The sequence below is a fragment of the Passer domesticus genome, chromosome 6 (genome assembly GCF_036417665.1).
Source record: "Passer domesticus isolate bPasDom1 chromosome 6, bPasDom1.hap1, whole genome shotgun sequence".
Classification (NCBI taxonomy): domain Eukaryota; kingdom Metazoa; phylum Chordata; class Aves; order Passeriformes; family Passeridae; genus Passer; species Passer domesticus.
In genome coordinates this window covers 69772709-69785442 of record NC_087479.1, presented here as the reverse complement: position 1 = coordinate 69785442, position 12734 = coordinate 69772709, and the positions used below count along the sequence as shown (strand labels likewise).

At 52.3% G+C, this 12734-nt stretch overlaps 1 protein-coding gene across 1 annotated transcript; it reads left to right on the top strand.

Annotated features, from left to right (window-relative positions):
• The first annotated feature begins 2957 nt into the window (after positions 1 to 2957).
• On the top strand, positions 2958 to 12340 carry LOC135302349 (uncharacterized). Its single transcript, XM_064422719.1, has 8 exons — positions 2958 to 3316; positions 5249 to 5330; positions 6277 to 6385; positions 9451 to 9550; positions 9654 to 9719; positions 10101 to 10147; positions 10898 to 10964; positions 11347 to 12340. The coding sequence occupies exons 1-8, from the start codon at positions 2958 to 2960 to the stop codon at positions 11444 to 11446; spliced, it is 930 nt and encodes a 309-aa protein (XP_064278789.1). The 3' UTR covers positions 11447 to 12340.
• Positions 12341 to 12734: the final 394 nt, after the last annotated feature.

The following is a 12734-nucleotide window of genomic DNA, read 5'->3' as shown; positions in this document are numbered from 1 at the left end:
GCTTGTGGAGCTCAGCACAGCGGCCCCAGCTGGGCTCGGGGAGCTGAGGCGCCGGGAGCCCTGGCTGCTGCCCCAGGGGCAGGGCTCGCGGGTGACTTTTAATCCAGATTGTCGCCGGCTACTGCCAGGAGAGGCTCGGGTGGGAGGAACACAGGGCCTGACTCTGCCGAGCTCTGGTGGTGGCTGCTCTCCCACCTTCTGTCCGGGCAGGGGCTGCGCCCCGGGGCTGCCGGGCAGGAGCCAGGGTGGTGCCGAGAGCGCCGTGTCCGGGTGTGCACGGCAGGGAGGTGATGATTCACAGATCCCGGCGTGGCTGGAATCCCTTGTGCGTGGAGGATGAACTGTGGAGCCCAGTGAAGAGAAGGGAAAGTGCTGAGAGGGGTCCTTCATGTGCTGGCCCAAAGGGCCCGTGGTGCCTCTGCCAGCCAAAGGCACAGGGAAAGCTGTGGGGCCTTTGCTTGAGAGCCAGCAAGGTCCAGGGACAGCTGGTGCCAAAGCCTTTTGAGCTGCCTTTCCCCTGCTGGGCTGCACCAGGCTCCAGTCCCCCTCCTGTCCTGGAACTGGGACCAGTAAATTCATTTTGGGTACCCTCAGTGCTCCACTGGCCCTGCTCCTAGAGCTAAGGAGTGATGTCTGCAAACCTATCAGGGAACTGCAAGCAAGTTCCTCTTCCTGAGACCCCACTTGTGACTGGCTCTGTCCTCCTCTGCTGAGCCAGGGCAGCAGAGAGACCTGCTGGGAGCCAGGATGGATGGTGGATGGAATGTGGCCATGCCCTGGGAACTTGGAAAGACGGGGTTAATGAGATGTAACAGGGAGCTTGGCTTTGAGACTGAGATTTCTACAGCCCTGCACATAAAGGCCACAAAAAGCTGGCACTAGGCCAATTCCAACCATGTGATAGGAAAGGTGGGACAAACAGCCAGCACTCTGAGAGGCGAAATCCCAGGGGCAGACTGAGCTGTGAGCACAGGCTGCCCAGCTGCATGTGGATAACTGTGCTGGGGCGGCCTGCTGTCATCACAGCCTCTTCCATTCCCTTCACAGCAGGGCTATGGTGGCAGCAGCAGCTAGGCCCTGAAGTGCCTGCTGCTGGAGAGTCTGTGCCAAACAACCTGTCTCCTTGCAAAGGTCACAAATTATTCCAAGTGGTGGTGTCAGTGTGTAGTGCTACAATGGTATTTCCAGGAAAATACCAGGTATATTTCAGGTATATTTCAGGAAAAGTGGTGGAAGAAGCAAACAATTCAACAGATCCTATGCTGTATGCCAGAGCTGCTGTATTTGAAGGGGGAAATGCTCACTGGGGCTGATAAATGGTCAGTGTTATAAATATGGTTAGTAATTCGTGGGAATAAAAGATATATCAATATATATATGTATAAAATGAACTACTGGTGTACAAGGCGGGGGAGAGATTCTTCCCCAGGATGGTGAAACCGTGGCAGATGGACAGAGAGGCACCACCACATTTACATGTGAAGGAAACTCTGCTGCACAGGGGATGGGCATTCACAAGGACCTGCACCCAGTGACCCCAAGCGATGATGGCCCAGACAAGACACCTATCTGAGAGGACCAGGGCCATCAACACCTTCCATCTGAATGCCGGAATCCGGGAATCAGGGAAGTGTATTATTCTATTCGGACGGAGGCTTTGTGCAGCCCGAGCCAGAGAAAGAAACCAACTTGAATATGAAGAACTCAGAAAGAAACAAAGACACTCTGCTGCGGGTGAAATAAACCGTATAAGAACTGCTGCCTTGGAGCAGCCAGTGTGGACGGGGAGGAATTGGCGCTAGCGAGGCCAATCTCACGTTCACCCGCATCCCCTCCCAGGGGCGGCTGTCCGATTGATTGGTGGCTGTCGAGACTGTGTTACGGTCGCGAAATAATTTTTATTTTTTATATTTTTATTAAAATTGGCTATTTTTCATTTTTCATCTATAATAATCAGACATTTCTCATGAGTTTGGAGAAAGCAGGAGGCTTGGGGGAGGCAGAACTTTGCAAATAAGCTCTGCCCTGAGAGGAGGTGATTTTAACTGTTGATACTGGTTTTTAAGTAGAGTATGAAGCTGAGAGAGAGGCTGATCATCAGCAGTGTAGCCCAGGCGTCAGTACTGGGACCGGTCATCTTCCTTCTTGATAGTGGTCTGAATAACGGGGCCCAGAGCACCCTCAGCAAGTTTGCTGAATTTCCTACAGTGGGAAGAGCTGCTGAGACACCGGCGGGTGACTCTGCACCCACAAGGGCCTCAACAAGCTGGAGAAATGGGCTGATGGAACCTCCTGAAGCTCAACCAAGGGCCGAGCAGAGTGCTCCTGCTGAGGAGGTGCAGCCCCAGCACACGCCATGGAAGGCAGCTCTGCAGAGCAGGATCTCTGCAGGTCCTGGTGGGTGTGACTGGCAGAGAAGGGAAGGGATCTGGGCAAACGCTGAGGCGTGCAGCCCACCGCCAGGTGGGTTTTGTACCATAGAATCTCTGTGGGTGGGGGGGCTCCTGGGTGTGTCCCTCAGAGCCCTGTGTTGTCACCACTCATGACCATTATGACACACTTGCATTACTATAACCACCAGCGTTGGGTAGTGCCGGAGCACTCACGTTGTGACCCAGAGCAGCTGAGGAGCTTCCACTGCTGCCAGCATCTGAGGAGCCTGTGTGCTACCAGTGTCTGTGGATCTTCCGAGTGCTGTCAGTGACCCAGGAACCTGAGCACTGCCAGTGACCGAGGAGCCTCTGAGTGACTCCAGTAAGTGAAGACAACCCTCTGAGTTCTGCCAGTGAGTGAAGAGGAGCCTCTTAGTCCTAGTGACTGAGGAACCTCTGAGTGCTGTCAGCGACTGAGGAGCCTCCGAGTGCTCCCAGTGACTGAGAAACCTCTGAATTCCAGAAGTGGGAGCCAAGCCTTCGAGTCCTGCCAGCGGCTGAGAGCAGCCAAGCCCAGGAGCAGCAATGGCCGAGGTGGGACAGGAGCCATCAGCGCCACGAGCCGTGCGTGTCTGCCGCATCTGCGTGGATTTCCTGCGCAACCCCGCTGCTGCCGTGGAGCCCTGCGGACACGTGTTCTGCCACGCCTGCATCCAGCCCCAGGCTGCCACCGACGCCGCCGCCACCTGCCCCACCTGCCAAGGGCCCATCGGCAGCATCCGTGTGCTGGAGGGCCAGGACAACCCAGCCCCGGTGGCCCCGCGTCGCCCCCGCCGCCGCCTCCATCCCTTCGTGGCGCGGTGGCGCCAGCGGCAGCAGCAGGAGGCGCAGGAGGATGCGGCTCCTGGAGGTGGCCGGCGCCGAAGACATGCTGATGGCGACAGGTCACCGAGCCCTGTGCCCCGCCAGCGTCCCCGGAGAGAGCAGGATGACCTGCGAAGAAACGGGCTGGGACAGCGGCCACCGAGGGGAATTGCAGCGCTGGCCGCAGGGGACAACCAACACCGTCCCGCTGCGATCTGATTTGATGTGGACCCTCCACGGCCCGTCTGAGCTGAAGACCAGGATGCTGAGACGGGCCTCGTCTAGTTTCTTCTACCCGTTTGGGGATACTTCAAGACTGGGAGAGTAGGAGCTGTTGGAGGGAAAGCATATAGTTGTAGATACTTGGGGAGAGGGTAGGATATTAGGCTATCAGGATATTAGGATATTAGGACATTAGGATATTAGGATATTAGGATATTCGGATACTAGGACATTAGGATACTAGGACATTAGGATATTAAGATATTAGGATATTAGGATATTAGGATATTAGGATACTTGGATATTAGGATATTAGGACATTACGACATTAGGACATAAAGACATTAGAACATATAGGACATAAGGACATTAGGACATAAGGACATTAGCACATTAGGACATCAGGATATTAGGATGTTAGGATATTAGGATATTAGCTATGAAATAAAGTTTTTTATTCCGTTTGAAACATTGGAAAGCAGTCATTCTTTATCCGCGTCGGACACATGGAAGAGTATCTCCTTTAATGTGATGTGTGTGGTGAGAGTTCACAACAGGGTACTTATTCCATGCTGATCATACATATTCATTACAAGGTACCTCCTAGCTAATACACAAACACCACTTTCCTAGAACTAATTTGCATGCATTCACCTTTTACTGGAATTACTTTTTTGGTCCTGGAGGTCATCTAAAGGGGTGTCTGGTGGTCATATTCACTGAAGGCTTCAGTATTACTGGTGACCTTACTTTGAACTTTTACTTTGGGCATGCACTGTTGGTTTTTGTTATGTAGCTCACAAAAAACCCCTCTCTTGTCCTCTGTCTGTTTCTCCACTGGTTCCAGCTACATTTATCCTCCTTTGTGCATACCTTTACATCCTTCTATCTTTTTTCTAGTTAGTCCCAAAGCTTTATTCAGCAACTTCAGGGGAACTGAAAATTTCTAGTCTCTGTGTTATTTTTCAAGTCTCCCCTTTTCTTGAGACTGTCTCTTTTAGACAATCTCAATACTTCATTTTCCAGCACGAAGTGCTGCAACAACCATAACAGTTTGTCCTGTGTCCAGGTTCAGATCTTATCCACTCCCCTGCCCAGCTGGATGCATCCTGTGGGGATGCCTTCATCCATGGTGGCTCTGGTCCTGTGGCGTCCATGGTGGCTCTGGTCCTGGGAGCCACCTGTCTCTGTAAACTGGGGTCTTCCTCCGCCAGATGGGGGTGGAAACAGGTTCTGAACATCAGCACAGATTTTGGCTGCAGTGCTGCTGCATTGCCTGGACTGTGTCCTGCTGAAGGAGGATTTGGATGAACTGGCTGGGGTAGGGTACCGCCCTCGTGTGCAGCAGGAGGCCTCCTGCAGGATCTGTGGCTCTGTGTGTCCCTGTGTGCTCCTCTGCTTCTCCTGGCAGCAGCTTCTGTGTCTGGGGCTTGTTTGCTTGAGCTGCTCCATATCTGGTGCTACAGGACTGTATCACCCAGCCACTGCTTGCCCTCATCCTCATAGGGTCCCTCCAGATCGACTCTAGCTGTGTGCCCTGGCTGCCCTACTGCCACAGCAGATTCTCAGGCTTTTAGGGAAATAAAACCCAAGAGAGGAACTCGCAGCTTAGGGCTTTGTCAGCAGAGCAAGGCAGAACTTGCCTTGCATTTGGGCTTCCCACCATGACATGGAGCATTTGCTGAAGCTGGTGGCTCTTGCAGCAGCAGCATGCACTGCTGCTGGCCCAGTGGTGGGTAGGAGCAGGCTTGGAGGAGCCCAGAGTTTTAAACCACTGAAGCTCTTCAAAGTCCTGAGGTGTCTTGTTTTCTTCCTGCAGATTGTCGCCAGTATACGAACAGGAGCTGTGAAGAATGCCTGAAAAATGTCACTGTGAGTAGCAGCAGTGAGGCTCCCAGCCTCTCACCATGCTGAAAAAGTTTCCTTCCTGGAAGCAGGGCTGGTCCCCTGCCCTTGTCCCAGACATGCTGCAAATTCCACCCACCTATGAGGGTGAGAGGGCAATCCCTCTCTGGTGCTCTGGAAGGAGGTTGCTAGAAACTGGGTGGGTTTTGTTGTGTGCTTTTTGATTAGAGTAATGGAATTGCTGAGCTGCTTCCTGATGGATGGACGATGTGCTTGGAGAAGGGACTGAGTGGGCTGGGCTGGCTGGTCAAGTTCCCCTCCAGCAGCTGGGCCGTGGCACTGGCTGGGTGCAGGATGTGTGCTGGTGTCCTGCCAGTCCCTGCTGCCTTATCACAGATATCAGCACACTTGAACTTGAGTCAGATCTTGCAGCTGATGTAGCCAGAACCAGTTTGACCAAACCCCTACTGAATGCTGGGGTTGGGGATTGGAGCCACCAGGAGAGGAGCATGCAAAGCTCTGCAGATGGTCTGTAGTGGCTGGGCACATGCACACCTCTCCTGCTCATCAGCTTTGTGTGTGTAGAGCGCTTTGTCTCAAAGGCTTTCTTCTTATCTCAAAAATAAACATAAAGGATTTGTGTTATTAATGGTGGGATTCTTAAGGCTGTCCTGGGCAGGGCCAGTAGTTGGCTCAATGATCCTTATCAGTCCCTTCCAGCTCAGGACAGTCTACAATTCTAAGCCAGGAGAAGGATTCTCAGCATCTTTACTTGCTCGAGAGCTCTGCACTCCCCTCTCCTGCCTCTCCTGGTATGATCTGTGCTCACACAGCTCTTACTCCTGAGCGCCCTGTTGCTGCTGGGTGCTGTCTCATGAGCCAGCAGAGGTGGCCCTGTGCTGTGGCTGCCAAGCAAAGCGAGGGTCGCTGTCAGTGCAGCAGTAACGCTGTGCTGCCTGCTCCTGTGTCCTAGTGCCTGTGGTGTGCCAGCAGCAGGAGGTGCATGGAGTACCCCGTCCGAAGAATCCTCCCGCCGGCCGACCTGTGCGAGCTCCGCTCGGCGCGCTGGGGAGTCTGCTGGGGTGAGTGCCAGCCTGGCTGGTGGCTGTGACAGTGCTTGCTGCTGTGGGAGGTTCCCCTGCCTCCCAGCTCTCTGCCAGTGTAGCAGTGACAGGCTGAAGGCAGTCAAGGTTCTGCAAACTTCCTGAAGCGTGGGCGGGGAAGCAGAGTATGAGCAGTTCCCTGCCTTCTGGCAAGTAGGACCTGTGAGGATTTAGCTACTCCAAAATACATCCCTTATGCTTTGGTGTGATGGAGGCTCCAGACATGGCTAGCGCCTGGGAACAGGAGTGGCAGGTTCTCTGTGGGCCTCTGCAGCCCTCCTGGTGTCTGAATCCCAGATCTCTCCTCTGCAGCTGGCAGGTCACTCTGTGCACTGCTTCTGGTTCTTCACGTGGCAGCTGTCCCAGGTGGGCTCCTGGAACCAGAGGTGTGATGACTTCTCTGGGAACCTGTGTGTGCTTCTAGTGCTGAGTGTACCGTGGTCCTGCTCAGCTCTTACCCACCTGAGAAAAAACCTCTTCTAAAACTACCCCTGCACATGCAGGTCTCCTCTGGGAGCTTTCTCTGGTGGGCAGCTGCCTCTCCTCCCTGCTGCTCTGTTTTCTGAAGGATTTCTGGAGAGATTGGTGCCTTGTTTAGACTAAGCTTAGTGCATGTTCATGCTCATACATGTGGGAATCCATGGGATTAGAGGATTTTAGAAAAGGTGGGAAAAAGAAAGGCCACAGAGACAGTAAGAATAGTGAAATGCTTAAGCAGCAGAAAAGAGATATCAGCAGTAGCGAAGACATGAGAAATAGAACAATAAAGCTATGTAGTTTGGCTTTCTAAGTTGCAAAAAGGTATATTTTAGTAAATATTTAGAAGGTTAAATATGAATAGGGCTCTGTGCTTTGTCTTTTATAAATGAACTATTGTATGAGAGAAAAAGTTGCTATTGTTTTAACCAAAGCTATGTGTGCTTCATGTGGTTGGATAGAACGACTGTCAATATGCTTTTGCTCTATGTAATTGGCTGAAACTGGGTCTGAAACTATCTTATAATATGTTGTAACATTAAGTTTCTTTGGCCTTCTGTCTGGATAGCGAGCTGCTCGCATCGATCCATTGCCATAGCCATGTAATGAGACTGATGCTTCTTAAATAAACAGCTCACGACGCTGTTCAGGTGTGGTCCCGTTCCGTTCGTGTCTGTAAATAGTTGCCGGCGTCAATACAGAAGCCAGCTTTTGGGGGCTGGAGAAGGAAGGAAGCAAGCTGGGACCTGGTTGCACTCACCCACCCCCTTGATGAGGAGCCTGGTGCTGAATTGCCGTTGCCTGTTATCTTTTGTGCTTGAGGCTGGGCTCTGTCTGCCCACAAGAGTTCAAACTGCTCTTATGCTTGTGGAAGAAGAATCTCCTCTTTGTGAGCCCTGTGGTATGCTTTTCTGAAACTTCTGTAAGACCTTGAAGTGCTAGTTTTGATGTGAGTAGCTTCGAAGATCACATTCCTTAGCTTGCAAAACTCGCTATAGAGAAGATTAGTCCTGTGGGAGATTAGCTCTTATGTGATTCTGCATTTTTGGTGTGTGTGACTTAGCCTCTGTCATCAGCTGGAGGAGTGCCTGGTGCTCTGCCTCAGACCTCTCTGTGTGGGAAGGGGGGAGCTGAACCCCAGGCTCATCCTGAAACCCCAAAAGGGTTTCAGAAGCACTGACACTGCTGGAGTCAGCTCAGGCTGGAGTACCTAAAAGAGGATCTCTTTAGAACAGATAAAAGGAAGAAGTTTCTTACAATAAGGGTGATGAGACAGTGGCACAGGTTGCCCAGAGAGGTGCTGAATGCCCCATGCCTGGAAACGTTCAAGGTCAGGTTGGATAGGACTGTGAGCAGCCTGGTCTAGTGGAAGATGGAGTTGGACTAAATGACCTTCAAGTGCTCTGAGCAGGTTCAGGTGCTCTGAGATTTCTGTAGCCTGGCTGTCGTGTGCAAAGTGGCTCCTAAACAAATATTTCCACAGGCACAATTCTGTGAACAGCCTGAACCACACTTGGAAGAACCTCCTCTTTGTTGTTGCCTGAAATCCTTGGCATGTAGATGTGTCAGTTTTGGCTGGTGTCTCTACTGCCATTACTGCAGGAGCTGAGTGGGATGAGCAGGGACCAGGGCTCACGGCTGCTGCCTCGCCATGTTCCAGCAGGCTTTGTTCTGTGTGTGGGCAAGCAGAGCCCCCCAGCCCTGGGGAGACGTGGTAGTCAGGTGCAGGAAGCAGGACTTGGCCCTCAGCTGCCTGAGCAGCACTGCTGGCCCCAACCTGACAGATTTTTTTTCAGTTTATCTCTTGCCCAAGGACTTCAGATGCCGCTAAGTGCTCATCTCATCAGAGATGTCTTCTGAGGCTGGCTCCCATGGACAGTAATTCCTCCCTGTCAGAGATGATTCCTTAGCCCTGAAGCCTTCAGTTGTTGGGTTTTTTCCCTCAATGGTTACTTTTTACCTGGATTAGTGATTAAGATAGCTTTGCTCCTGTTTCTGCCAGAGGAGTTTGACCTGAGTGCGTTTCTCCCTGCCAGTAACTGAGCGCTCCTGTTAGCAGGGACATGTGCTCAGCTGGTGTTTATTTGTGGGTACCAACACTTGTTATGTCTACATAGGTTTATCTACATTGTTATCCACAGCTAACAATGTCCATTTGCTTTCCCAGGTGGCTGCACATCTCCAGCCCAGTGACTGAAGCTGCTGGTGACAGTAGCTGTATGTTCATAAACAAGATCAGAGAAAGTGGCTGTAGGATAAGAGGAAATGGCCTCAAATTGCACCAGAGGAGGTTTAGGTTGGATAGTAAGAAAAAGATTCTTCACTCAGAGGGTGGTCAGACAGTGGAACAGGCTGCCCAGGGCAGCGGTAGCATCCCTGGAAGCATTCAAAAAACACAGAGCTGTTGCACCTGGGGACATGTTTACTGGAAGACCTGGCAGTGCTGGGGGAACAGTTGGACTTGATGATCCTTGAGTGTTTTCCCAACATTAATGATCCTGTGATCCTATATTGTAACCCTATATTGTGTCTGTGTGAGCTAAACACGTTTTTGTCAAATCCTTCAGTGAACTTTGAAGCCCTGATCATTGCAATGTCCGTGGTGGGAGGAACACTTCTGATCATGTTGGGGGTCTGCTGCTGCTGTTGTAAGAAAAAGAGCAAAAAGTAAGTATTGGGGGGTGCCGTGATTGTGGAGCAGCTCAGATGCAGCCGTGTGCTGCTGCAGGACTGAGTGCTGAGTGCACTAAGGGGTTTTTCTGTCCACCAGGCCGGACAAGGATGATGAGAGAGCAGCCAGGGAGCGGGAGAAGAGGCGGGTGCGGCAGGAGGAGAGGTGAGTTTGTACCACAGGCCCTGAGGCTGCAGGATGACTTGGCTGCTGTCTGTGCCATCAAATGTGATGCCAGGAGGCACGTGGGGCTCAGCACATGCAGTCAGTGGCTGCTTCAGCCCTAGCTCACACACAAGCCTCATTAGGAGTGTCACGCCGGGGTGACTCGTGGATGTAGCATCACAAGTTTTGTGTATGCAGCTCCCTGAGGGCTGCTGATGTGTGGGCTCTGGTGGTCCCCAGAGACTCCCTGAGGTGGCAGGCTGAGCAAACCTGCCAGCCTGGAGCTCCCTTGTTTGGGAATAAGCAAGGAGCTCTGGCTCTTCTTGTTCCCTTTTGTACCACCAGTTACTGACTCATGGCTTTTTTGTTTGCCTCTCGCAGGAGAGCAGAGATGAAATCACAGCATGATGAAATCCGAAGAAAATACGGTACAGTGCTGACGTGAGTGATTCAAACTAAGCTTTAGATGAAGCAGCCTCTGTAACTGTGCTCCTTGCCATGGTTACAGCTGTAGATGAGACCTGGCCAGCAGGGAAAATATGGTCCCTGCTTCTCTTGGCTCAGAGTAAGTGTAGAGATGCTGGGGTCATGGTGTGTGAGCCCATACAAGGGCTATTTTTCCTGGGCAGGGAAGAGGAAGTGTATAATGTTCTCCAGAATGTGTTCTCCAAGCTTACCACGTGGGAGAAGTTGATGGAGCTTGACTAGAAGGTAGAAGCAGAAGCTGGCAGACACAGCACCATCATAATCCTGTTACCCTTCAGACACAGCCCTCCAGTAATTCTGTGGTGAGCCAGCAGTCTGAGGTGTGGGGCCAGGTAGGAATCAGAATGCCCACAGCTGCAAGAGCACAGAGCAGGCACCAATCCCACCCCAATCCCTCTGCTCCTCTGTGCCAGCAGTGGTGTCTCAGTCCCCTGGGGATGGGAGTGCACAGCCTCCCTCCTGGGGCTGAACTGCCCCTCAGGTGAGTCCCACAGACCTGGGCCAGGTCTGGACCTGCCTGAGGAGAACATCAACTTGGAAGTTGCGCTGTCCCTCCAGCCTGCCCACTGGGGCTGCCGGGGGCTCTGCCAGTGTCTGGCTGTGGAGCACTTGGGCTCATGCATGCTGCACTTGGTGGTCTCTGGCTTTGGAGGGGCTGTAGGGAAAACTAGAGACCTTTCCTCTGCCTGCAGCTGCTGCCCACTGCAGGTCCAGGTTAGGCAGGAGATTCCAGGGCCTCTGGATGGGCTGGATCCTTTAGGAAAGAAAGAGCAGGCAAAGCTGTGCCTGAAGGAGCTCTTGGTATGGGAAGCATCTGCCTGTGGAAGGGCTGTGCTCTGGGTCTCTCTTGCCATGTCAGGGTTGTCTTGCTGCAGCCTGACCCCAGAGTTTGCAATCTTGTCCTTTGTGGCTCTTCTTCAGAAGTGTTGAGCTGGGAAAGGATCAAACAGCATGGCACATGGCTTGTTGCTAGCCCAAAAGTCAGCCCCATACCCTGCCTTGCCATTTCCCAGTCTCGATGCAGGAGCAGGGAAGCAAGTCTAAGAACAGTTTTAATTTAATTTGGGTCTGGGCTCTTTGCTTGTAATCCAGTCTGACAGAAGGGCTGTGTAGAGGGGAGAGCTCTGGAAGATTAGGCAGGCTGCTTGACCTGGACTGTGCATGGCCTGCCTGGGAGAGGAGTTTGCCATCAGGTCAAGCTTCTCAATGGATGTCTCCTCTTGTGCAGAAGGGGAGAGTGAAACAGTGCTGACTGTGGGCCCTGCGCAAGTAAGAGCAGGTGTTTTGGGAGAACTGCAGCTGGGAGGCTTGAGGATGCTTAAATGACAAAGAGTTATTTCCCAGGACTGGTTTTCTTGCTGGCTGTGACCACTGTGGGAGCTGCTGTCTGAACAAATCTCTTTTCTCTTCTAGGCCTGTTCAAGGAAGAGAACCCTTACGCAAAATTTGAGAATTAGCATCTCCAGACACACCCACCCACCCTGGTGAACAGTGCCTTCTGCAGAGCCAAAAGTCTCCAGGCTTCCCCCCACCACCATGGTGCCACTTCAACTGCCACAGAAGATGACCCAAATCCTTGGTGACACCATTGTCCCCACTCCAGGTGCTTGGTCTGGCCAGACTTTGCTCTTGCCCTGCTGGTGCAAGAAACCATGGTGACAATACTGGAAGATGGGGCATTTTTTCCTCACTCACCCCAGGGTGGTTGTGGTGTCCAAAGCAATGCACATAACAGCCCTTGTCCCTGCCAAGCGCAAAAGCAATGTCACACATCTCCCTCACTCCTGCCTCACCAAGAACACTTCATGCACACAGAGCTAGCCTCTTCTGCTCTTCCTCCCCCTCTTTTTGTTTTTCTTTTAGTATATGCAAAAGCCAGCAAGAGTTTCCTGACGTAAGGGCTAGCAGGAGGCTTTGGCTGTCACTCCAGGTGCATGCACTTATCCCAGCACATTAGCAGTCCTCTCAAAGAGCACAAGTTTCTGGTGATCTGGTGCTTCCAGGAGGAAGGTCTTATGTGCACCTTCTCACTTGCAACTAATCTGGGGAAATGCCCCAACTCTCCTGCCTCTCTGTGCCTTTCTAGAAAGGTGGTCTTGGGCTCAATGGCCACGTCTGTTAGCAATACTGTAAGTTTCAAGTGCATTTACAATACGCTGACTGTATATTAAACTGATTCAATTACTGTTCTGGTCTGAAAGAGTTTAATTCTCCTTCCACAGCAGGCACAGATCAGGGGGAGTGGCTGATGGAGTTGTCACTGTTGTGTGGCTCTGACTCACTGGGGGTAGCTGGGGGAGGCAGAAGCAAGGCTGCCTTGGGCTCTTGCTGGGCTTGAAAGGAACAGTCTGTTCCCAGAGATGTTCAGGTGTTAGGAAGAGCTTGGGATGGAAGCAAGGCTGCTCTCTAAGGAAGGAGCTGGCTGTTCTGGCAAGAGTTGGGCCTTTTGTCCCCTGGCATCTCCAGGAGAGAGCCCCTGTTTGCGTGGGTGGCCTGGGGGCTCAGGCTGCAGCCCGAGCAGTGTAAGGA